Source organism: Octopus sinensis, linkage group LG10, assembly GCF_006345805.1.
Source record: "Octopus sinensis linkage group LG10, ASM634580v1, whole genome shotgun sequence".
NCBI classification, from domain to species: domain Eukaryota; kingdom Metazoa; phylum Mollusca; class Cephalopoda; order Octopoda; family Octopodidae; genus Octopus; species Octopus sinensis.
Window position 1 is genome coordinate 73,919,636 of NC_043006.1, and position 17,989 is coordinate 73,937,624.

At 34.4% G+C, this 17,989-nt stretch overlaps 1 protein-coding gene across 1 annotated transcript; it reads right to left on the bottom strand.

Moving 5' to 3' along the window:
- Nucleotides 1-818: 818 nt before the first annotated feature.
- On the bottom strand, nucleotides 819-17,787 carry LOC115216254 (general transcription factor II-I repeat domain-containing protein 2-like). The gene is made up of 2 exons (XM_029785453.1): nucleotides 16,354-17,787; nucleotides 819-968 (listed from the first exon to the last, which is right to left on the bottom strand). The coding sequence occupies exons 1-2, from the start codon at nucleotides 17,785-17,787 to the stop codon at nucleotides 819-821; spliced, it is 1,584 nt and encodes a 527-aa protein (XP_029641313.1).
- Between the last annotated feature and the right edge of the window lie 202 nt (nucleotides 17,788-17,989).

The following is a 17,989-nucleotide window of genomic DNA, read 5'->3' on the forward strand; positions in this document are numbered from 1 at the left end:
ATTATCATTATTATTAGTATTATTATTATTATCATTATTATCATTATTATCATCATTATTATTATCATCATTATTATTATCATCATTATTATCATCATTATCATTATCATCATTATTATCATTATTATTATTAACATTATTATTATCATTATCATTATTATCATTATTTATTATTGTAACTCGGATTTTTGTTGGAACTCCGGGAGTCTTGCGTACGTAGCGGCGTTGCTATCTGCAGCCTACGGCTCCACGTTATCTATTCCTGTCAACTGGGGTAGGTGTGTGTATATTGGACACCACCTATCCCATTACTTGATCAAGTACCAGTAGATTTCTTGAGTTGATATAATTATCGAGTTCCATTCCTTAACATTGATGGCCTGGTGCCTAAATTATATAAACCAATGTTAACAAGGTTACGATCTTGCTGAATCAGTATTTTTTCCGATTCTTCACATTCTGAGTTCAAATTCTGTTGACATTGATTTAGCCTTTCATTCATTTGGGGTCGGGTTCGATAAAACACAGTACCCAATAAGTGCTGGAGTTGATGGTTTCGAATTACCCCTCGCTTGGCCTGTTGTCTCAGTTAGAAACCGTTAGTTTTTAGAAAGTATCAGTTTGGAGTATGGAATTTATTTCCATAATTTTCTCTTATTAATCTTCTATAAGAATCTGTCTAATTCCAATTTAATGCAAAATAATTTTTAGAGAAATACTGTTGTATCTAATTATTGCTTGACTATGGCAGAAGTTCCAATATAGTATACCGAGATACTTATATGGGCTTGGTCTTGTTTTATTTGAGATACAAAACCTTAGTCGATAATCTGGGCTTCGAAAGGCTGTTTATGCTTCATGAACGCGAACATAGGAGCGTTTTCATTAACTGTTTCTTTCTTCAATACAAATTTGCGTATCGATAAGAAAATGTCTGCTTCTATGGATTTATTAACAGAAAGAGTTCTCTTTCAAAAAAGACAAAAAATATGAAGAAAAGAATAAATGATTAGATGCTAGAGTGCATATCACGTATTCTGTTACGATATCGTATATTAAATCAATTAGATACTGACATTGAGAGATGACTTTGCATTAATCTATTTGACCTCAACAATTTTCTGTATCACATATTTCATGTGACAGAAACAATATTAGCGAGAAATCCAATTGTTTTTTCGGGGTTAGCATAACAACTTAATAAATTTCTAATACAGAGAAAAAAAATTACATACGCGGAATAGTTTACACAAAATTGCGCCTTTGATTTACGCTCAGTAAAAAAATTTGGAATCAATAGCATGGATTGGAATTCATATGTGAACATACACACACACACACACACACATACTCAGACAAATACTTACACAGACACATACTCACATACAACCACATGCATATATATATACATCCATACAAACACGCATACACACACGCACATTAATTTCGTTCTTTATATCATACACTATATATGACAGAAGGCTTGTAAAATGGTACAAATGGAAGACTAGTGGAATGATAGAAGTTTTAATGATATTCTTTAGAGGCACATAATAGTAAGATATCGACATGTTCCTGATTTTTCTACAAAACTGGATTGTTAAGAACTGGCTTTCATCCCACGTTACAACATTATTGTGAATCAACATAGGAAAAGATCTAAAGCAATAAATTGTATAAATGTTTTTCAATCAATAACATTATTCAATGTAAATCCATAGAATTACGTTCTCTTTTAAAGAATTAATCCCTTTAGGCACACTTTTATGCATTGCTTTGAGGAAAAAGAATGCCAAATGTAAAATAGTGTTTTATATTATTAGATATACCAAAAACAAAATGGCTACCGTTGAGGAAAGCGTTGGGTGTCTTCTTTCAATTAACAAAGCGGATATTTCAAGCTGATGATTTGCATAATGTTTTTAGGTGAACATGAAATAAAATCTGCATTCCATTTATTTTCTATACTTCCGAATGTTGTGACTGAATTTCTTTTCTGCTTATGGCGACAACTTGCAAAGTTTAACCTGGAAGATTCGTTTTAAAAGACTTCAAAATTAATTCTACTTGAATTCTATTTATTAAATTTTACATTCATCGATGAACACAGAATCCAATATTAAGTGAAGACAAAACAAAATTTTTAAGTGCTTATTTGATTCATCTATTTTTTTCTTTTAGAACGACAATCTACTCTTAATGAAATCTAATACAGAATGATGTTATAAAACGAAACAGTAACGGTCCTATATATAATTATATACATAAATTTTACATACACCTTAAATTCTGAGTTCAATAACAACGGTTTGCGAATAATTGACACGAATAAAATATAACATACATATGTTTTACTTGGAGTTTTACTCTGAATATTTTTTTCTCCCCTGAAGTTTTTTCTGGTTTTCAAATCGTAGCTATTTAATTTAGCATTGTGTTTCTTTTCAACTATCTACATCAAAGTAAAAGTAAATCTACGTATTATGGCTTTCCTCTCCATCAATAATATAGAAATGTGAAATTCAGTCCCATCTTACGCAGAAAATAATGATAATTAACAAAAGAATTCGTAGTGTTTCTTGAGATTGATTTAATTTCAAGATAGGAAATGAGATTCTAAAAAGAAGACTACAAGGTGTTTCTGAAAGATTGGATAAACAAGAGGCGATATCTCTGTTTATACAATTAAGTTACTTATGTAGCTTCAAAATGGATTTCACTCTATTTCAGAGATACTCGCTGACCACGAATTCGATACGTAGGAGTAGGTGTGTCGTAAGTAGCTTGTTTACCAACCACATGGTTCCGGGTTCAGTCCCACTACGTGGCACCTTCGGCAGGTTTCTTCTACTATAGCCTCGGGCCGACCAAAGCCCTGTCGTATATATGTATATATATATATATATATATATATATATATATGTGTGTGTGTGTGTGTTTGTGTGTGTCTGTGTTTTTTTCCCCCAATATCGTTTGACAACCGATGGTGGTGTGTTTACGTCCCCGTAACTTAGCGGTTCGGCAAAAGAGACCAATAGAATAAGTACAAGGCTTGCAAAGAATAAGTGCTTGGGTCGATTTGCTCCAGCATGGCCACAGTCACATGACTGAAACAAGTAAAAAAGTATATGTATGTGTGTGCGTGTGTGTGTGCATGCTTATGTCTGTGTGAATGCACGCGTCTGTATGTATGCACTTGTGTGTGCATGTATGTGTATACATATGCGTTTGCGTATGTGCATTTAAACTACATTGAGTATAAATGGGGCATTAACTTGAGTAGACGTCGGTATTTTTATACACATTTTGCTTCATACCGCCAATCAGAAGGCATGTTTATATGGGTATATTTGTATTTAAATCTAGCTTATTATTGATATAAAATAACTGGCTTACATACTATTTACATACTACTTAAATATATATATATAGTTACTTATATAGCTTCCAACTGGATTTCACTCTATTTCAGAGATACTCGCTAACCACGAATTCAAAACTTAGGATTAGCTGTGTAGTAATTAGCTTGCTTACCAACTACATGGTTCTGGGTTCAGTCCCACTGCGTTGCGCCTTCGGAAAGTGTCTTCTACTCCAGCCTCGGGCCGACCAAAGCCATGGGAATGGATTTGGTAGACGGAATCTGAAAGAAGCCTGTCGAATATATGTATATATATATATGTGTGTGTGCTTGTGTGTCTGTGTCCCCACCCCAACATTGTTTGACAACCGATGGTGGTGTGTAACTTAGCGGTTCGGCAAAAGAAACCGATAGAATAAGTACTAGGCTTACGAAAAATAAGTGCTTGGGTCAATTTGCTCGACTAAAGGCGGTGCTCCAGCATGCCACAGTCACAAGTAAAAGAGTAAAAGAGTATATGTATGGTGTGTGTATGTGCGTGTTTTTGTGTGTGTGTGTGCGCGCGCTTATGTCTGTGTGAATGCACGCGTCTGTATGTATGCACTTGTGTGTGTATGTATGTGTATACATATGTGTTTGCGTATGTGCATTTAAACTACATTGAGTATAAATGGGACATTAACTTGAGTAGACGTCGGTATTTTTATACACATTTTCCTTCATACCTCCAATCAGAAGGCACGTTTATGTGGGTATATTGTATTTAAATCTAGCTTATTATAAATATAAAATAACTGGCTTACATACTATTACATACTACTTATATATATATATATATATATATATATATATAATATATATATATATATATATAATATATATATATATATATATGTATATATATTTATAATATACGTTTATGGATTTGTGTTGCAAGATTCCTGGTGATAAACCGTGTGTTGAAACAGATATTATTGTATTTCGGGATGGTCATCTATTTTTTTTTGTTGCTGGAGGGAGGTGGCAAATGCACACACGAGAATAAAGTAAGCGGAGCAGGAGCTTACACGAGGACGGAAAGTGTCGCTGAAGAGGCCACAGACGTGTGACGAAAGATTTCCAGGTGTGTGTGTTTATTTGCGCCTCCACTACGGGAGACCATCCCAAAATACAATATATATATATATATATATATTATATATATATATATATATATATATATATATATATATATATATATATATATATATGCATACATATATATACATATATGCATACATATATATACATATATGCATACATATATATACATACATACAAGCATATATACACACATATGATGGTGAGTCGGTGGCAGAATCGTTAGAACGCTCGTTAAAATAACTAGCAGCACCTCTTCTTTCTATATGTTCTGTGTTCAAATTCCGCTGAGGTCAGCTTTGCTTTTATCCTTTCAGGGACGATAACATATGTGCCAACAATTTGGGAACTTCATTCGATGTAACCCACTTAGCCACAACCCTGAAATTTCAGGCTGTGTGAAAATTTTTGACCATGTTATGTACATATATGGAGTGATGTATCTTCGGTCATTGTGTATAACCGGTCTGAAAGTTACCATGGGTTTCGCGACGTCTATTGCACTGGACAGTGTAAATGTTTCATCAGATATGCTGGCCGGAAGCTTTCTCTTAATTTAAAAGTTGCAACGTTTCAAAAGTTTGTCTCAAACTTACTGCGTAGAAACAAGTGAAACAGTTTTTTTCTCTCCCAAAGAATTTTGGTATGATCCCATTTCCGGGAGGCATGGAGTTTCCTTAACACTTGATCGCCATTGGATTGCTTTATTTTGAAATCCTCTCACTGTTTTCTGGATTTCTTCTATGCTTTAATTAAATTAACATCTTCCCTTCCTGTATACAAAATCATAGAGACATCCTTGTCGAAGCTCAATCCTCCAAAGTTCTAAGTTATTTAATTTTGAAACATAGGCGTAGGAGTGGCTGTGTGGTAAGTAGCTTGCTTATGAACCACATAGTTCCGGGTACAGTCCCACTGCGTGGCGTCTTCGGCAAGTGTCTTCTACTATAGCCTCGGGTCGACCAAAGCCTTATGAGTGTATTTAGTAGACGGAAAATGAAAGAAGCCCGTCGTATATATATATATATATATATATATATATAATGTGTGTGTGTATATACGCTTGTGTTCTGTGTCCCCCCCCCCAACATCGCTTGACAACCGATGCTGGTGTGTTTACGTCCCTGTAACTTAGCGGTTCTTTCAAAGAAACCAATACAATAAGTACTAGGCTTACAAAGAATAAGTCCTTGGGTCGATTTGCTCGACTAAAGGTGGTGCTCCAGCATGGTCACATTCACATGACTGAGACAAATAAAAGAGTAAAAAGTGTTATCTTTCCGTTTTTAAATTTTCTAAATTTCTCGTACGTAATTATTATCCCGTCTGCCCAAATACTTTCCCCTTGCACACATTAAGTTTCCTCAAAATTTCCAGCTCACAGTATTTTTGGCAGACATTCCTTTTTGCATCGTATTTGTTCGAATGCATCATGAGCAATCATAGCAAATAAGTCAGTAAATTTTTCTTTCTAATTTATTAAACGCACATTGAGTGAATATCTTGTAACAAATTAGTCTGGCTTGTTGATCAATTAAAGCAGTTAATTATCTTCTGTAGCCAGCTTGTCTTATAAAGTGCTTCGGCATACCAAGTAACTTAACATCATATACCCCACACACCTCATATAGATTTGATCTTCTTTTTAAAGCCACTATGTAATTAAATAGAGGAAGTTTTTGAAAACTTTATAACTTCTTCATACTATATATCTTAGCCTGCAGGTCATATCATTTATAATGTTTCCAACAATTTCGTCAGCGTGATAATTTTTTCTTCTCAGATACATGTCTCGGAAGTTTTACGGTAACAACCTTTAAGCTGAGATATTTTAAATTTGATTATAATCGAATAACTAGAAAATATGATTCCTGTTAATATTACGACGATAACACAGAATATATAAAATAAAAATGATATCCATCAAAGTATGATCAAAATTTATCAGCATTTAAATATCTATTTTTAGAATTGTAACTTATGACCATTCTACATGTATAAATATATATATATATATATATATATATATGCATACATACATACATGTATATATATATATATATGCATACATACATACATACATGTATATATATATATATATATATGTATGTATGTATGTATGTATGTATGTATGTATGTATGTATGAAAGTGTCCATTGTTTCAGTATAAACAGAGACAAACAATAAAACTTTGTTATAGTTAAAATAAATAACACCTTTGGAATATTGAAAAAATAATTCATAATATTTCGTCTGCACGAAGGTCAAAAGCGTGACCTCTCCACCAAAGAAAACGTACACTTTAATCAATCAAGTTGATATTGTTTACCATGAATCCATTTGAGATTACAACTGAGGCCAAAATCAGGCTTAACATGATTTTAAGAACTCATATACATACATGCATACATATATGCTTATATATATATACACACATATGTTTTATGTTAAATAGACATACACATATATGGATATGTGTATGTGAGCGGAATCATATCATATATAAAAAAGCAGTGGGCTGGCAGAAACGTTAGCATGCCGGCGACATGCTTAGCGGTATTTCGTCTGCCGTTACGTTCTGAGTTCAAATTCCACCGAAGTGTACTTTGCCTTTCATCATTTCGGGGTTAATAATTTAAGTACCAGCTACGCACTGGGGTTAATGTAATCGACTTAATACCTTTGTCTGTTCTTGTTTGTCCCCTCTATGTTTAGACCCTTGTGGGCAATAAAGAAATAAGGAATCATGTGATATAAATACACACACACACATACATATATATGTATATATATATATATATATATATATATATATATATATATATATTATATATATATATATATAATATATATATATATACATATATGTGTGTGTGTGTGTGTATATATGTGTATATATAGTGGACCGCAGAAATCTACAAGATTTTTTACTCTCTCCCTCTCTCTGACTCTCTCTCTCTCTCTCTCTGTTTAATTTCTCTTATTGCTGGAAGCGTAGGCCCGAAACTTAAAACATATTAATTTTTCTCGTGTGTCAAACTAATACACTTGCTTGTTTTTCATACATCTGTCTTCGTCTTCTCTTTTCCTATAACTTTCAACTACGCACACATATATATTCTTTTATCAGTCATGTGACTGCAGTTATGCTGTCGCGCCTCTTTTAGTCGCCTTATTCTTTGTAGGCCTAGTACTTATTCCATCGGTCACTTTCGCCGGAGTGCTAAGTTACGGTAATGTAAACTCACCAATATCGGTTGTCAAGTGATGGTGGAAGTCAAATACAGACACATATACATACATACATACATACATATATGCATACATACATATATCAGGTTAACTGAACTAGAGGTTAAAATAACCGTCTAAAGGATAGAAGTATCCATTATACTACCAATATACTAATTATGTTTAACCATGGGCATACATATGCAAGCATATTATGCTCATAAATTATAAGTGAAGACAATGATAAACATGAGTTTATCAAGAATCAAAATTTAAAGAAAGCAGAAAATGGAGAAATATCGATGAACAACAATTGACTTACGTCAATAATTTTTTGATTCAAAACAAAAAAAAAAAACACTGTATCCTATCTAACAGCTGTTTCTGCTTCCAATGTTGTATGGTATTGCCATTGATATGCTAAAAATATTTAACATATTTGGTAATAAACCGATCTGAAACATGGAGCTTCATCAGAGTGAAGAATAAATAGAGAAGAAAAAGGGAAAAGATGAATATGGTTGTAATCATACCATTTTGCTTGCGTATCTCTTTGGGACGTTAAGTAAATGACTAAACCAAAAATAGCAATTGGTGGATTAATCCTTTGTACGGCGGGGATAGAATGGATAAATAATAAATAACAAGAAATAAAAAATAATAGTGGGATACGCCAATAGGTTTTAGTCGGAGAAGGGGTGAAAGTACAATATGGTTTTAGATTAATGGCTGACGGTTAGTAAGGAGAGACACAAATAAGTAAGAAGAAAACAAAGGACCACTGATGCGGTCACAGAAGTGTGACGAAAGAACTCTGGCCGAAATAAGATTAAGATTAATGTAAAAAATAAATAATACTGAAGCAAAGTAACACCAAATATATAGTGCGTGTGTTTTTATTGGCTAAACTGGCAAAATGACCATTCCTAAATACAACAATTTTAATAATAGTTATATTTGTAGTAATAATTAATAGTATTAATCATAGTAAAGGGCCAATCGGTTAAGTGTATTTTTATATTTATTTACTAGTAGGTGGTTAAGCCCTTCCACCAGTTATCTGAAGAGAGATAGACCAAGGCCCAACGTTCGATGTAATTGGTCAGTTAAAATTCAAAAACAGAACGTCTGCTATTGAGCCCGTTATACGGAGTAAGATAAATTAATAAATGAATGGGAAAATAGTGTATGTTTCAAGGGGCCCTAAACGCTTAGGATAGTAAATACTATATTTTAAAAAATAATATTATTATGGAATAAATATTCAGAGAGGAACCTATTCGGACATTTAAGAAGTTAGGTGGCTAGGGTTGAAAACAGTCCAAAAGTTATTAATAGGAATGTGAAATTAGTAAAAACAGTGAAACGAATGTATTCCATAGGAAAATTAGGAAAATATTTAGGTTTAAGGGGAGGTAATAACTAGAGTAAGTGGCCTAAATATGGAACTACTGGTCTGCTAACCAGTGAACCGAAACAATGAGCTGACTAGCTAATTTCCAACTAATTGGCTAAACAATCTATAAATCAGTCAACCTAATGGTCAATTAAATAAGTAAAAGTAGATATCCCTAATTAGATTAGCGAATACAATTAATAATTAAAATTAAAAATTAAAATACTTGCAAATTGTTTTTACAGATGTAAGCTCTTACTACAATTGCTCATACATTTATACACAATAAAAATTTCAACATACTTATACATGCGTATGTACATACTCATATATATATGTGTATATATATATATATATATATATTATATATATATATATATATATATATATATATAATATATATATATATATATATATATATATATATATATAATATATATATATATACACGTATGTACATTCACATACACGTACGCACACTCACATACAGCATCCATCCATTCAAGTACACATATCTGTATACCCAAACCGTTATAATATATATTATATTGTTATATTAATCTATACATGGACACACATTTGACAGATTCAACATCTGATCTCCTATGCAAGTATTAATACACATAATGACAATATTAATAGCGCGTAGAAAAGTGCTAACTGCAAAACGACGGGCTTCTTTCAGTTTCCGCCTGCCAAATCCATTCACAAGGTTTTCATCGGCCCGAGGATATAATTGAAGACACTTACCCATGGTCCCACGCAGTGGGGCAGTGGGACTGAATCCAGAGTCGTGTGGTTGGGGAGCAAGCTTCTTACCACACACCCACTCTTATACATACATACAATATGTATATGTATACATACAACATATATATACATACATACCATATATATGTGTGTATATATATATATATATATATATATATAGATATGTATGTATATATGGGCGATTCCCTTCCGTCATGAATGACCATGAGATTGCACCAAGAAATTAACCTCCGAGGAACAAGTCCGGGTAAGGTTGTTTATGGAAGAACTGCAGTCGCCCTTGCATGCCATCTTCCCCTCTCCACGGCACCGATGTTATCCAAGGGAAAGGCAAAGGCCGATACAGCTTGCCATCCATGACGTCGCAACTCACTTCCACAGCTGAGTGAAGTGGAGCAACGTGAAATAAAGTATCTTGTTCCGGAACACAGCTTCCTTAACTTCATAAATATATGCATGAAATTTTGTTATAATATAAAGGACATAATGGTAATTAATATGTGCAAGTCAACGTTTGCAACACCACGACATCACATATGAAAAATTACCGCTTAAATGGCAGCCATTTTCGGCTACGCACGCTATGCTCTTTCCAAAACTTGCACAATAACACCCTCAAAGAGTTTCAGACCACACTTCTCTGATTTCTCTATTGATGTTCTTCTTCAGTTGCACCAGGGTCTCCGGTTTGTTAACATAAATCCTCTCTTTTAACTACCCCCAGAAGAAAAAAATCCGTGCTAGTCAAGCAATCCGTAGTAAAGACACAAAACATCTTTCAAGGACAATAGTGGTTTACTGGGACGGAATGTTGTGGATTTCTTCCGTATCGATGTACGATAAACTGAAATATGTTTTTTTTTATATATGTTTCTGATGCTTCAAGTTGAGGGTTTTTGTCGGAGAGTTAAACTATGGCGAAAGAGAAATAATGAAGAAAGTAAAAAAAGAAGAACCGCCGAAAAACTAGTACGTAAAAAATGAATTAAACGAACTCCGAAAAATCAGTTGTAACACCATTTAAAAAACCAGTGACCAAATGAAAGCATCATTAAATAATCAAAGAACATTTAGTTGGTGTGATGTGCGTTTGGTAATGTTGTGTACGTGCGTGTGTGTGTGTGTGTGTATGTCTGCGTGCGTGTGAGTGTGTGTGCCTGCATGAGTTTGCATGTGAATGTGTAGTGTTGTGCTATTACATGTGTGTTGTAACCGGTGAGTAATGGATGCAGGCTGGTTTGTGTAATACGTGTAGTTTTGTTGTGCTATAAGTTAGCTATTATGTGTATATTTGCGCGCTGTTTGCATTTGCGTGTGTCTACTAAGGATAATATTTTGGCGCTTTCTGTGCGTGTGTGTATGTATGTGTATGTTTCTGTGTGTGTGTAAGCTTGTGTGGAGTTTGACGGCGTGTGTAATTTGATCAGTTGCACACCATTGTATTTGTGTGTTTAGTTTCTCTAAGAGTGTGTACGTGTGGAGAAGTATTTCTTCGTCTACATGCGTATGTGTGTGAGTGAGATACAGACGTGTGTGTTTTGCTCATGCGTGTGTAAGTGTGTGTGGAAGCATGTGTGCTTCGCCTATGCGTTTGTGTAGAGAAAGATCAATGTGTATGCAAGGGCAGCGTGTGTACCGTTGAAACGTGCGTGCCTATGTTACAACACACATGTTGCTTCGTATGTGTCTGATTCTGTATGTGTCTTTTATGTAAGTAAGTGCCTGTAACATTGTATATATTCGGGTGTACTGAATACAGCATATGTTTATTAATGGCGGATGATAGTTTCATGTGTGGATATTTCGTCTGTCTCACTACGGCATAGTTTTAGTAGAATATGGTGCTTCGTGCAGTCTCCAGCGTAGTGTGTTTCGGAAAATGTTTCTTGCAAATGAGTTGGAGAATTATATCTGTGGGGAAAATTGTTTCCGATTTAGAACCCCCACCATATTGTGCTTCTTATTAGCACGCAAAGTACGCATTCTATAAATCTCCGCCAAATACCCCAACCCCTGTCTATTTTTCATCTATATTATCCAGACGACCGTCCTTATAAACTTCACTTTAAAAGCAACTATAAATTCTATTCAACTTGTTATGCTTCTATCGCACCTGGATATTAGCGATTAATATTTCTTATGTTGCTGAACGAATCTCTTGTTGCCAAATGAAAAATACAAAACGAAACCGAAAATTACTTAGCGAAGTTAATGTATTGTTTCATAAATAGATTATTGCGCCGAAGAGTGGCGAGACATTGAATATTGGAATTCATATAATTAAACATTGGTATTTGCTTAATTCTATGTTTCTTTCGAAAAAAGAAATAAGTTTGTTTACTGTTTTCAAATTATATACGTTTAGAAACTTTTCTGTTTTTTTTCTTCTTATTCATCTGTACACAAGTGTCGTTAATAAACAATAACAATAGCAGCAGCAACAAAACAACAATCACAGTAACAGCAGCAGCAACAATCACAACAACAACAACAATAATAATGTTAATAATTTCAAATTTCGGCATACGAACAGGAATTTCAGAGGAAGGACTAAGTCGATTTACATCAACATCTGCCTTCAACCGGTACTTAATTTCTCGATCCCGATAAGATGAAAGGTGAAGTCGAACTCAGTGGAATTTGAACTCAGAACGTAAAAACGGACGAAATGCCGCTAAGCAATTTCACCCGTGGGAAAAAGGTCCTGCCAAATAATAATAATAATAATAATAATAATAATAATGGTAATCCCTTCTACTATCGACACTAGGTCTGAAATTTGTGGGTAGGGAGTAAGTCGATCACATTGACCCCAATACTTGACTGGTACTTAATTTACTGACCCCGAAAGGGTGAAAGGCAAAGTCGACCTCGACGGAATTTGAACTCAGAACGTAAAGACGGACGAAAAGCCGAAAAGTCACACAAATGTTGACTCAACAGAACTACATGATCTAAAAAATGAAATCGTGATTGAATGGGTGAAAATTAAAGAAACCACTATGAATGAATGTGACATTCTCCCAAGAATTCGCATTTCTAACCAAAGTCTGAAAGTAATTGGTAAAATCCGCCTTACACTTAAAGATATAATTTCACCCAATGATGCTGATATTACAGATCTCAACCACCTGTACTATACATCCACGAAAATCTCAACGATTCTATGTGGTGAAAAGATTAAAAAAACGACAACATTCCCACAAAAAGCATGTTTGGCAAAAGCGTATTCAACACCAAATTCAGCAATATATGTCTGACATAGAATGTTTAAAAAACCCTAAGTTTGACAAGAGTATCAAACCAACAAAAATCCGAAAATTAAAGAAAAAATATAATATGAAAACATACTTGACATCGATACCACTGTAGAAGGCATCAAGCAAAAGGTATGTGCTAAAGCTGCCCACATAGCGAGGTATGAAAAGGGCGTTAGATTATTCAAGGACACAACTTGTTCAAACATAACCCCAAAACTTTTTACAGGAAGATAAGGAAAATACCAGTTACTGTAAAGTCTGTCCCATCAAAAGAAGTGCAGGAATTTTGGAAAAAAATTTGGGTAGAAGAAAAAACACACAAGGAAAAGGCCCCTTGGATTTATAGAATATCTACAGACTTAGACTCCTTAGAAGAGCAAAAGTGGGATGGTATCAAGGTAGAGGATGTAAGATCTACTCTCAGGAGCTCAAGCAAATGGAAGTCTCTAGGAAAGGATAAAATTCCTAACTTCTGGTTGAACGCCTTCTCAGAGAACCATGAACTGCTAACAAAGCTTTACAACAATGTTTTGCAACAACCTAGTATGATTCCCTCTTGGTTAGGTAATAGTGTTACATTCCTACTTCCAAAAAGTGAAGAAACAAATGCACCAAAAAGTTATAGACTCATAACCTGCTCAACAACAATGTATAAAATACTAACATCTGTCTTGGCTGAATAGTTTTCTTTAGAAAGTGGCGCATTCCCTAATGAGCAAAAAGGATGTAAACGTGGGGCCCAGGGTTGTAAATATCAGCTGCTCATCAATAAGTTGATCATGGAGGATTGTCACAAACGACACAAAAACTTGTCGATAGCCTGGATAGACTATAAAAAACCTTTTGATAGTTTACCACATAGTTGGATTAAGAAATGTATAAAATAGCACCTATTCTGCGAAACTTCTTGTCTGTAATATGAGATCATGGAGAGTCACACTGACTTTGAACAGTGACAATGAATCCTCCAATGCTGGAGATGTAAGAATTGCATGTGGCATTTTCTATCACCACTCGTCTTTAGCCTTGCCTTAATGCCTCTCTCGAAATTGCTCGATGATCTACAATACGGCTATAAAATATTTGTTAAAAATATAAATCATCTCATTTACATGGATGATTTAAAGCTCTTTGCAAAAAATGACCAACAACTATAAGGCTTACTAGCGATTGTTAAACAATTCAGTGATGACATTAGGATGCAATTTGGCCTCAATAAATGTGCAAAAGCAACCTTTATCAAAAAGAAGCATGACAGGAACATACAACGTTAATCTTGACCTGCAGAATATCATACAGGAGTTAGAACCAGCGGAGAGGTACAAATACCTAGGCGTATTTTAAGGTGATGGAATCAAGCATTCAGTGATTAGGGAAAGGATCAGAAGAGAATGTTATCGTAGGGTAAGGGCAATTCTCAAGACAGAGATGAATGTAAGGAACAGGATCGAAGCGATCAATACTTTAACCATGCCAGTCGTGACTTACTGTTTCAATATTATTAACTGGTCAATCACTGGAATATGTAATCTTGGCAGAAAAATACGAAAATTGTTGACAATGCATAGAAGGCAGATACAGAACGACTTTACCTGCCAAGAAAAGAAGGTGGTCGTGTACTTTTACTACTGGAATTAACAATGAAGATTGCCACAATTAGGCTAAATACCTACCCGAAAAATTCTTATGACTGTCTATGTAATCTCAAATTTTAAAACAAACTCATAATTTTCTTATGGTTTCTTAAACATTCTATAGAACAATACTATGTGCAAAACTAAATATATAGCACCCTAGGCATAACACCAACATGAACGTCTAACTTGTTGTCTCTTGAGGTCTCTGCGTGAGACTTGGGACCAACTTGTACAAATACATAGCAAAAGTCAAACATATGATAATAATAATAATAATAACAATAATAATGATGATGATGATGATGATGATGATGATAATGATGGTGATAATAATAATGATGATGATAATAATAATAATGATGATAATAATAATAATGATGATGATGATAATAATGATGATGATATTAATAATGATGATAATAATAATAATAATGATGATGATAATAGCAATAATAATAATAACAATACTAATAATAATAATCCTTTCTTCTATAGGCACAGTAGTAGTAGTAGTAGTAGTAGTAGTAGTAGTAGTAGTAGTAGTAGTAGTAGTAAAAGCATTTATGATGTTTGTATGCCTCCTTACATAATGAGATCGACGCGGATGATTTTTTTCTGTTCCTTTAGTTCGAAATGTGGGTGGCAAGAAAATTCCAAACTGTTTGTAGCTCTAATACTGAGGAAGAAGGAGTGCTTAAAGTATTTAGTGTGGAATTTAGTACAGTGAGATGCGTAGCAGACAATGTTATGTTAAAAAAGAGGAATGATCAGGAGAAGGCAGTGGGGCATTACGTGAGCGCATGTGGTTTGTAGATTGCTTATTCAGAATTGCAAAGACAGTATTAGTATTAGTAGTGGCAGTAGCAGCAGCAGCAGTAATAGTAGTAAGGAGGATAGCGGTGGTAGTAGAAGTAAGAGTAATGATGATGGTCGTGAAGGTGGTGGTGGTAGAAGTAGTAGTTGTAGCAGCAGCAACAGCGGAAGCAACTGCTGTAGTAGTAGTAGTGGGAGTAGTAGTAGTAGCAGCAGCAGAGGCAGTAGTAGTAGTAAGGAGGATAGCGGTGGTAGTAGTTGTAGTAGTAGGAATAATGATGATGGTCGTGAAGGTGGTCGTGGTAGTAGTAGTTGTAACAGCAGCAGTGGAAGAAACTGCAGTATTATTATTATTATTATTATTAGTTGTAGTAGTAGTAACGACAGAGGTAATACTTAGTATTTCTGTCGGGGGCCCAATGGCGTTTGCTATCCTATCCGTTATCGTTGCTTATTTCCTTATCAGCCAAATCGAGCAGACACACATACGAAGGTCCTGTCATTTCGTGCAAGCGTTATCACAGATTACATTATATCTAAATTATCGTTTCTCTTACTCTAGAGCAGGGGTCTCCAAAGTTTTCCAGCGGAGGGCCACATTGCTGAATTTTTAAAGCTACGGGGGCCAAGGTTCTAAATTATTTATTTTACCAAAATAATATAAATAAATAGTGAATTAATAATTAAAAAAGGTTATTTATTCAGTACATAATCACAATGTATATAATATCAGTAACAATTAACATGTTTTTTTAAACTTTGATCAATAGGGGAAACATGAAATTGTTTCATTTCTGACAAAATTTTGTCCAACTGAGGTTCAAAATGAGTGGTTCCAATAACAAGCAATGCATTTAAATGTTCATCAGACAATTGTGATCTGTAGCAGGATTTTGTGTATTTCATCTTTGAAAAAGTCTTCTCACACAAATATGTGGTGCCAAAAACTGAAATGAATTCACAGGCAAACCTCCTTAAATGAAGAAATTGGTCGGATGGAAGGCATTTGTTGAATTCAATCAAATTTCCCTCTTTATATTTGTCCTTCAGGATGTCATTGGATTGCAAATCAATAACTTCCATTTGTAACTCAGAAGGTAAGTCTCCAATAACAGAGTTAAATGGATTTTCAAAAATTCTTAGTTTTGAAGAACATGCATCAAGATCAGAAAAACGTTCTTCAAACTGTTGTTTCAAAGCTAAAATGACATCTTGAGCAAACAAGTTTGGAAATGGAGTGGCAGCTTCCTGTCTATATTTGTCACATCGTGAAAAATGAGTAAAGCAGCTTCTTGTTAACTGACTTTCAAATAGTATTAATTTCTTACGAAAAGATTTCACCTTTGAGTACAAATCACAGATGAGTGAAGTTTCACCTTGTATCCGTAGGTTGAAATCATTGAGATGCATAGTTAAATCGGCTGAAAATGCTAATTTCCAGAGCCATTCACTGTCTTTGAGCAACACCTGTGAATGGTTTTTCTCATTTAAAAATATTTCAATTTCAGTTCGAAGCTCAAAAAATCTAGCCAGAATTTTTCCATAGCTAAGCCATCTTACTGAAGTATAGTAAGGTAGGTCTGGAAACTCAGCATTCATTTCCTCCAAGAAATCACGAAATTGGCGATGTTTGAGTCCATGAGATCTTATGTAGTTAACAGTGGAAATCACAGGATCTAATACAGATGATAAATCAAGATGCTTTCCACACAGTGCTTGCTGATGAAGAATACAATGCAATACCAAAGGTTTCAATCCACCGGAATTCTCAATTACTTTGTTAATTTGCCCAACTAAGCCCTTTTTGGTTCCACACATATTTCTGCCACCATCTGTTGTTATGCATTTTAGTTTTTTCCATTCCAAATTATACTCAGCCACTGACTTTTCCACTTCTCTAAAAATATCTATGCCTGTTGTTGTTCCATGCATGCTGTGCACAGATACAAGTTCCTCAGTAATCTCAAAATTGGCATTTATTCCTCTGATGAACAATAACAATTGGGATGTGTCTGATACATCAATTGACTCATCAAGTGCAACAGAAAAGCATACAAACTTGCTGGCTTTGTCTTTTAGCTGTGATTTAATATTTCTTTCAATATGTTCAACCCTACGAGCAACAGTGTTCGCAGAAAGACTAATTGCGGAAAATAAATCTACGTTTTCTGGACACATTTCCTTAGCTACCTCATTCAAGCACTTTTTAATAAGTTCACCATCTGTAAATGGCTTACCTTTCTTCGCCAAAAGGTTAGCAATATGGAAGCTTGCTCTTGTTGCTCTCTCTTTTTCTACAGCCTTCTTCTTGAAAACAAACTGCATTGATGATAAATTCTTCTTTAATTTGTCAAATTTCTCTTTACGTAGCTGTCCAATG

What these genes read in the sequence shown, in the direction of transcription:
- LOC115216254 (XM_029785453.1), bottom strand. Translation starts at nt 17,787, where the DNA reads ATGTGTCCAGAAAACGTAGATTTATTTTCCGCAATTAGTCTTTCTGCG. An exon ending in ATCAAAGTTTAAAAAAACAT is followed by an intron (nt 969 to 16,353) that starts GTTAATTGTTAC and finishes CTTTTTTGAAAG; the next exon opens with AGAACTCTTTCTGTTAATAA.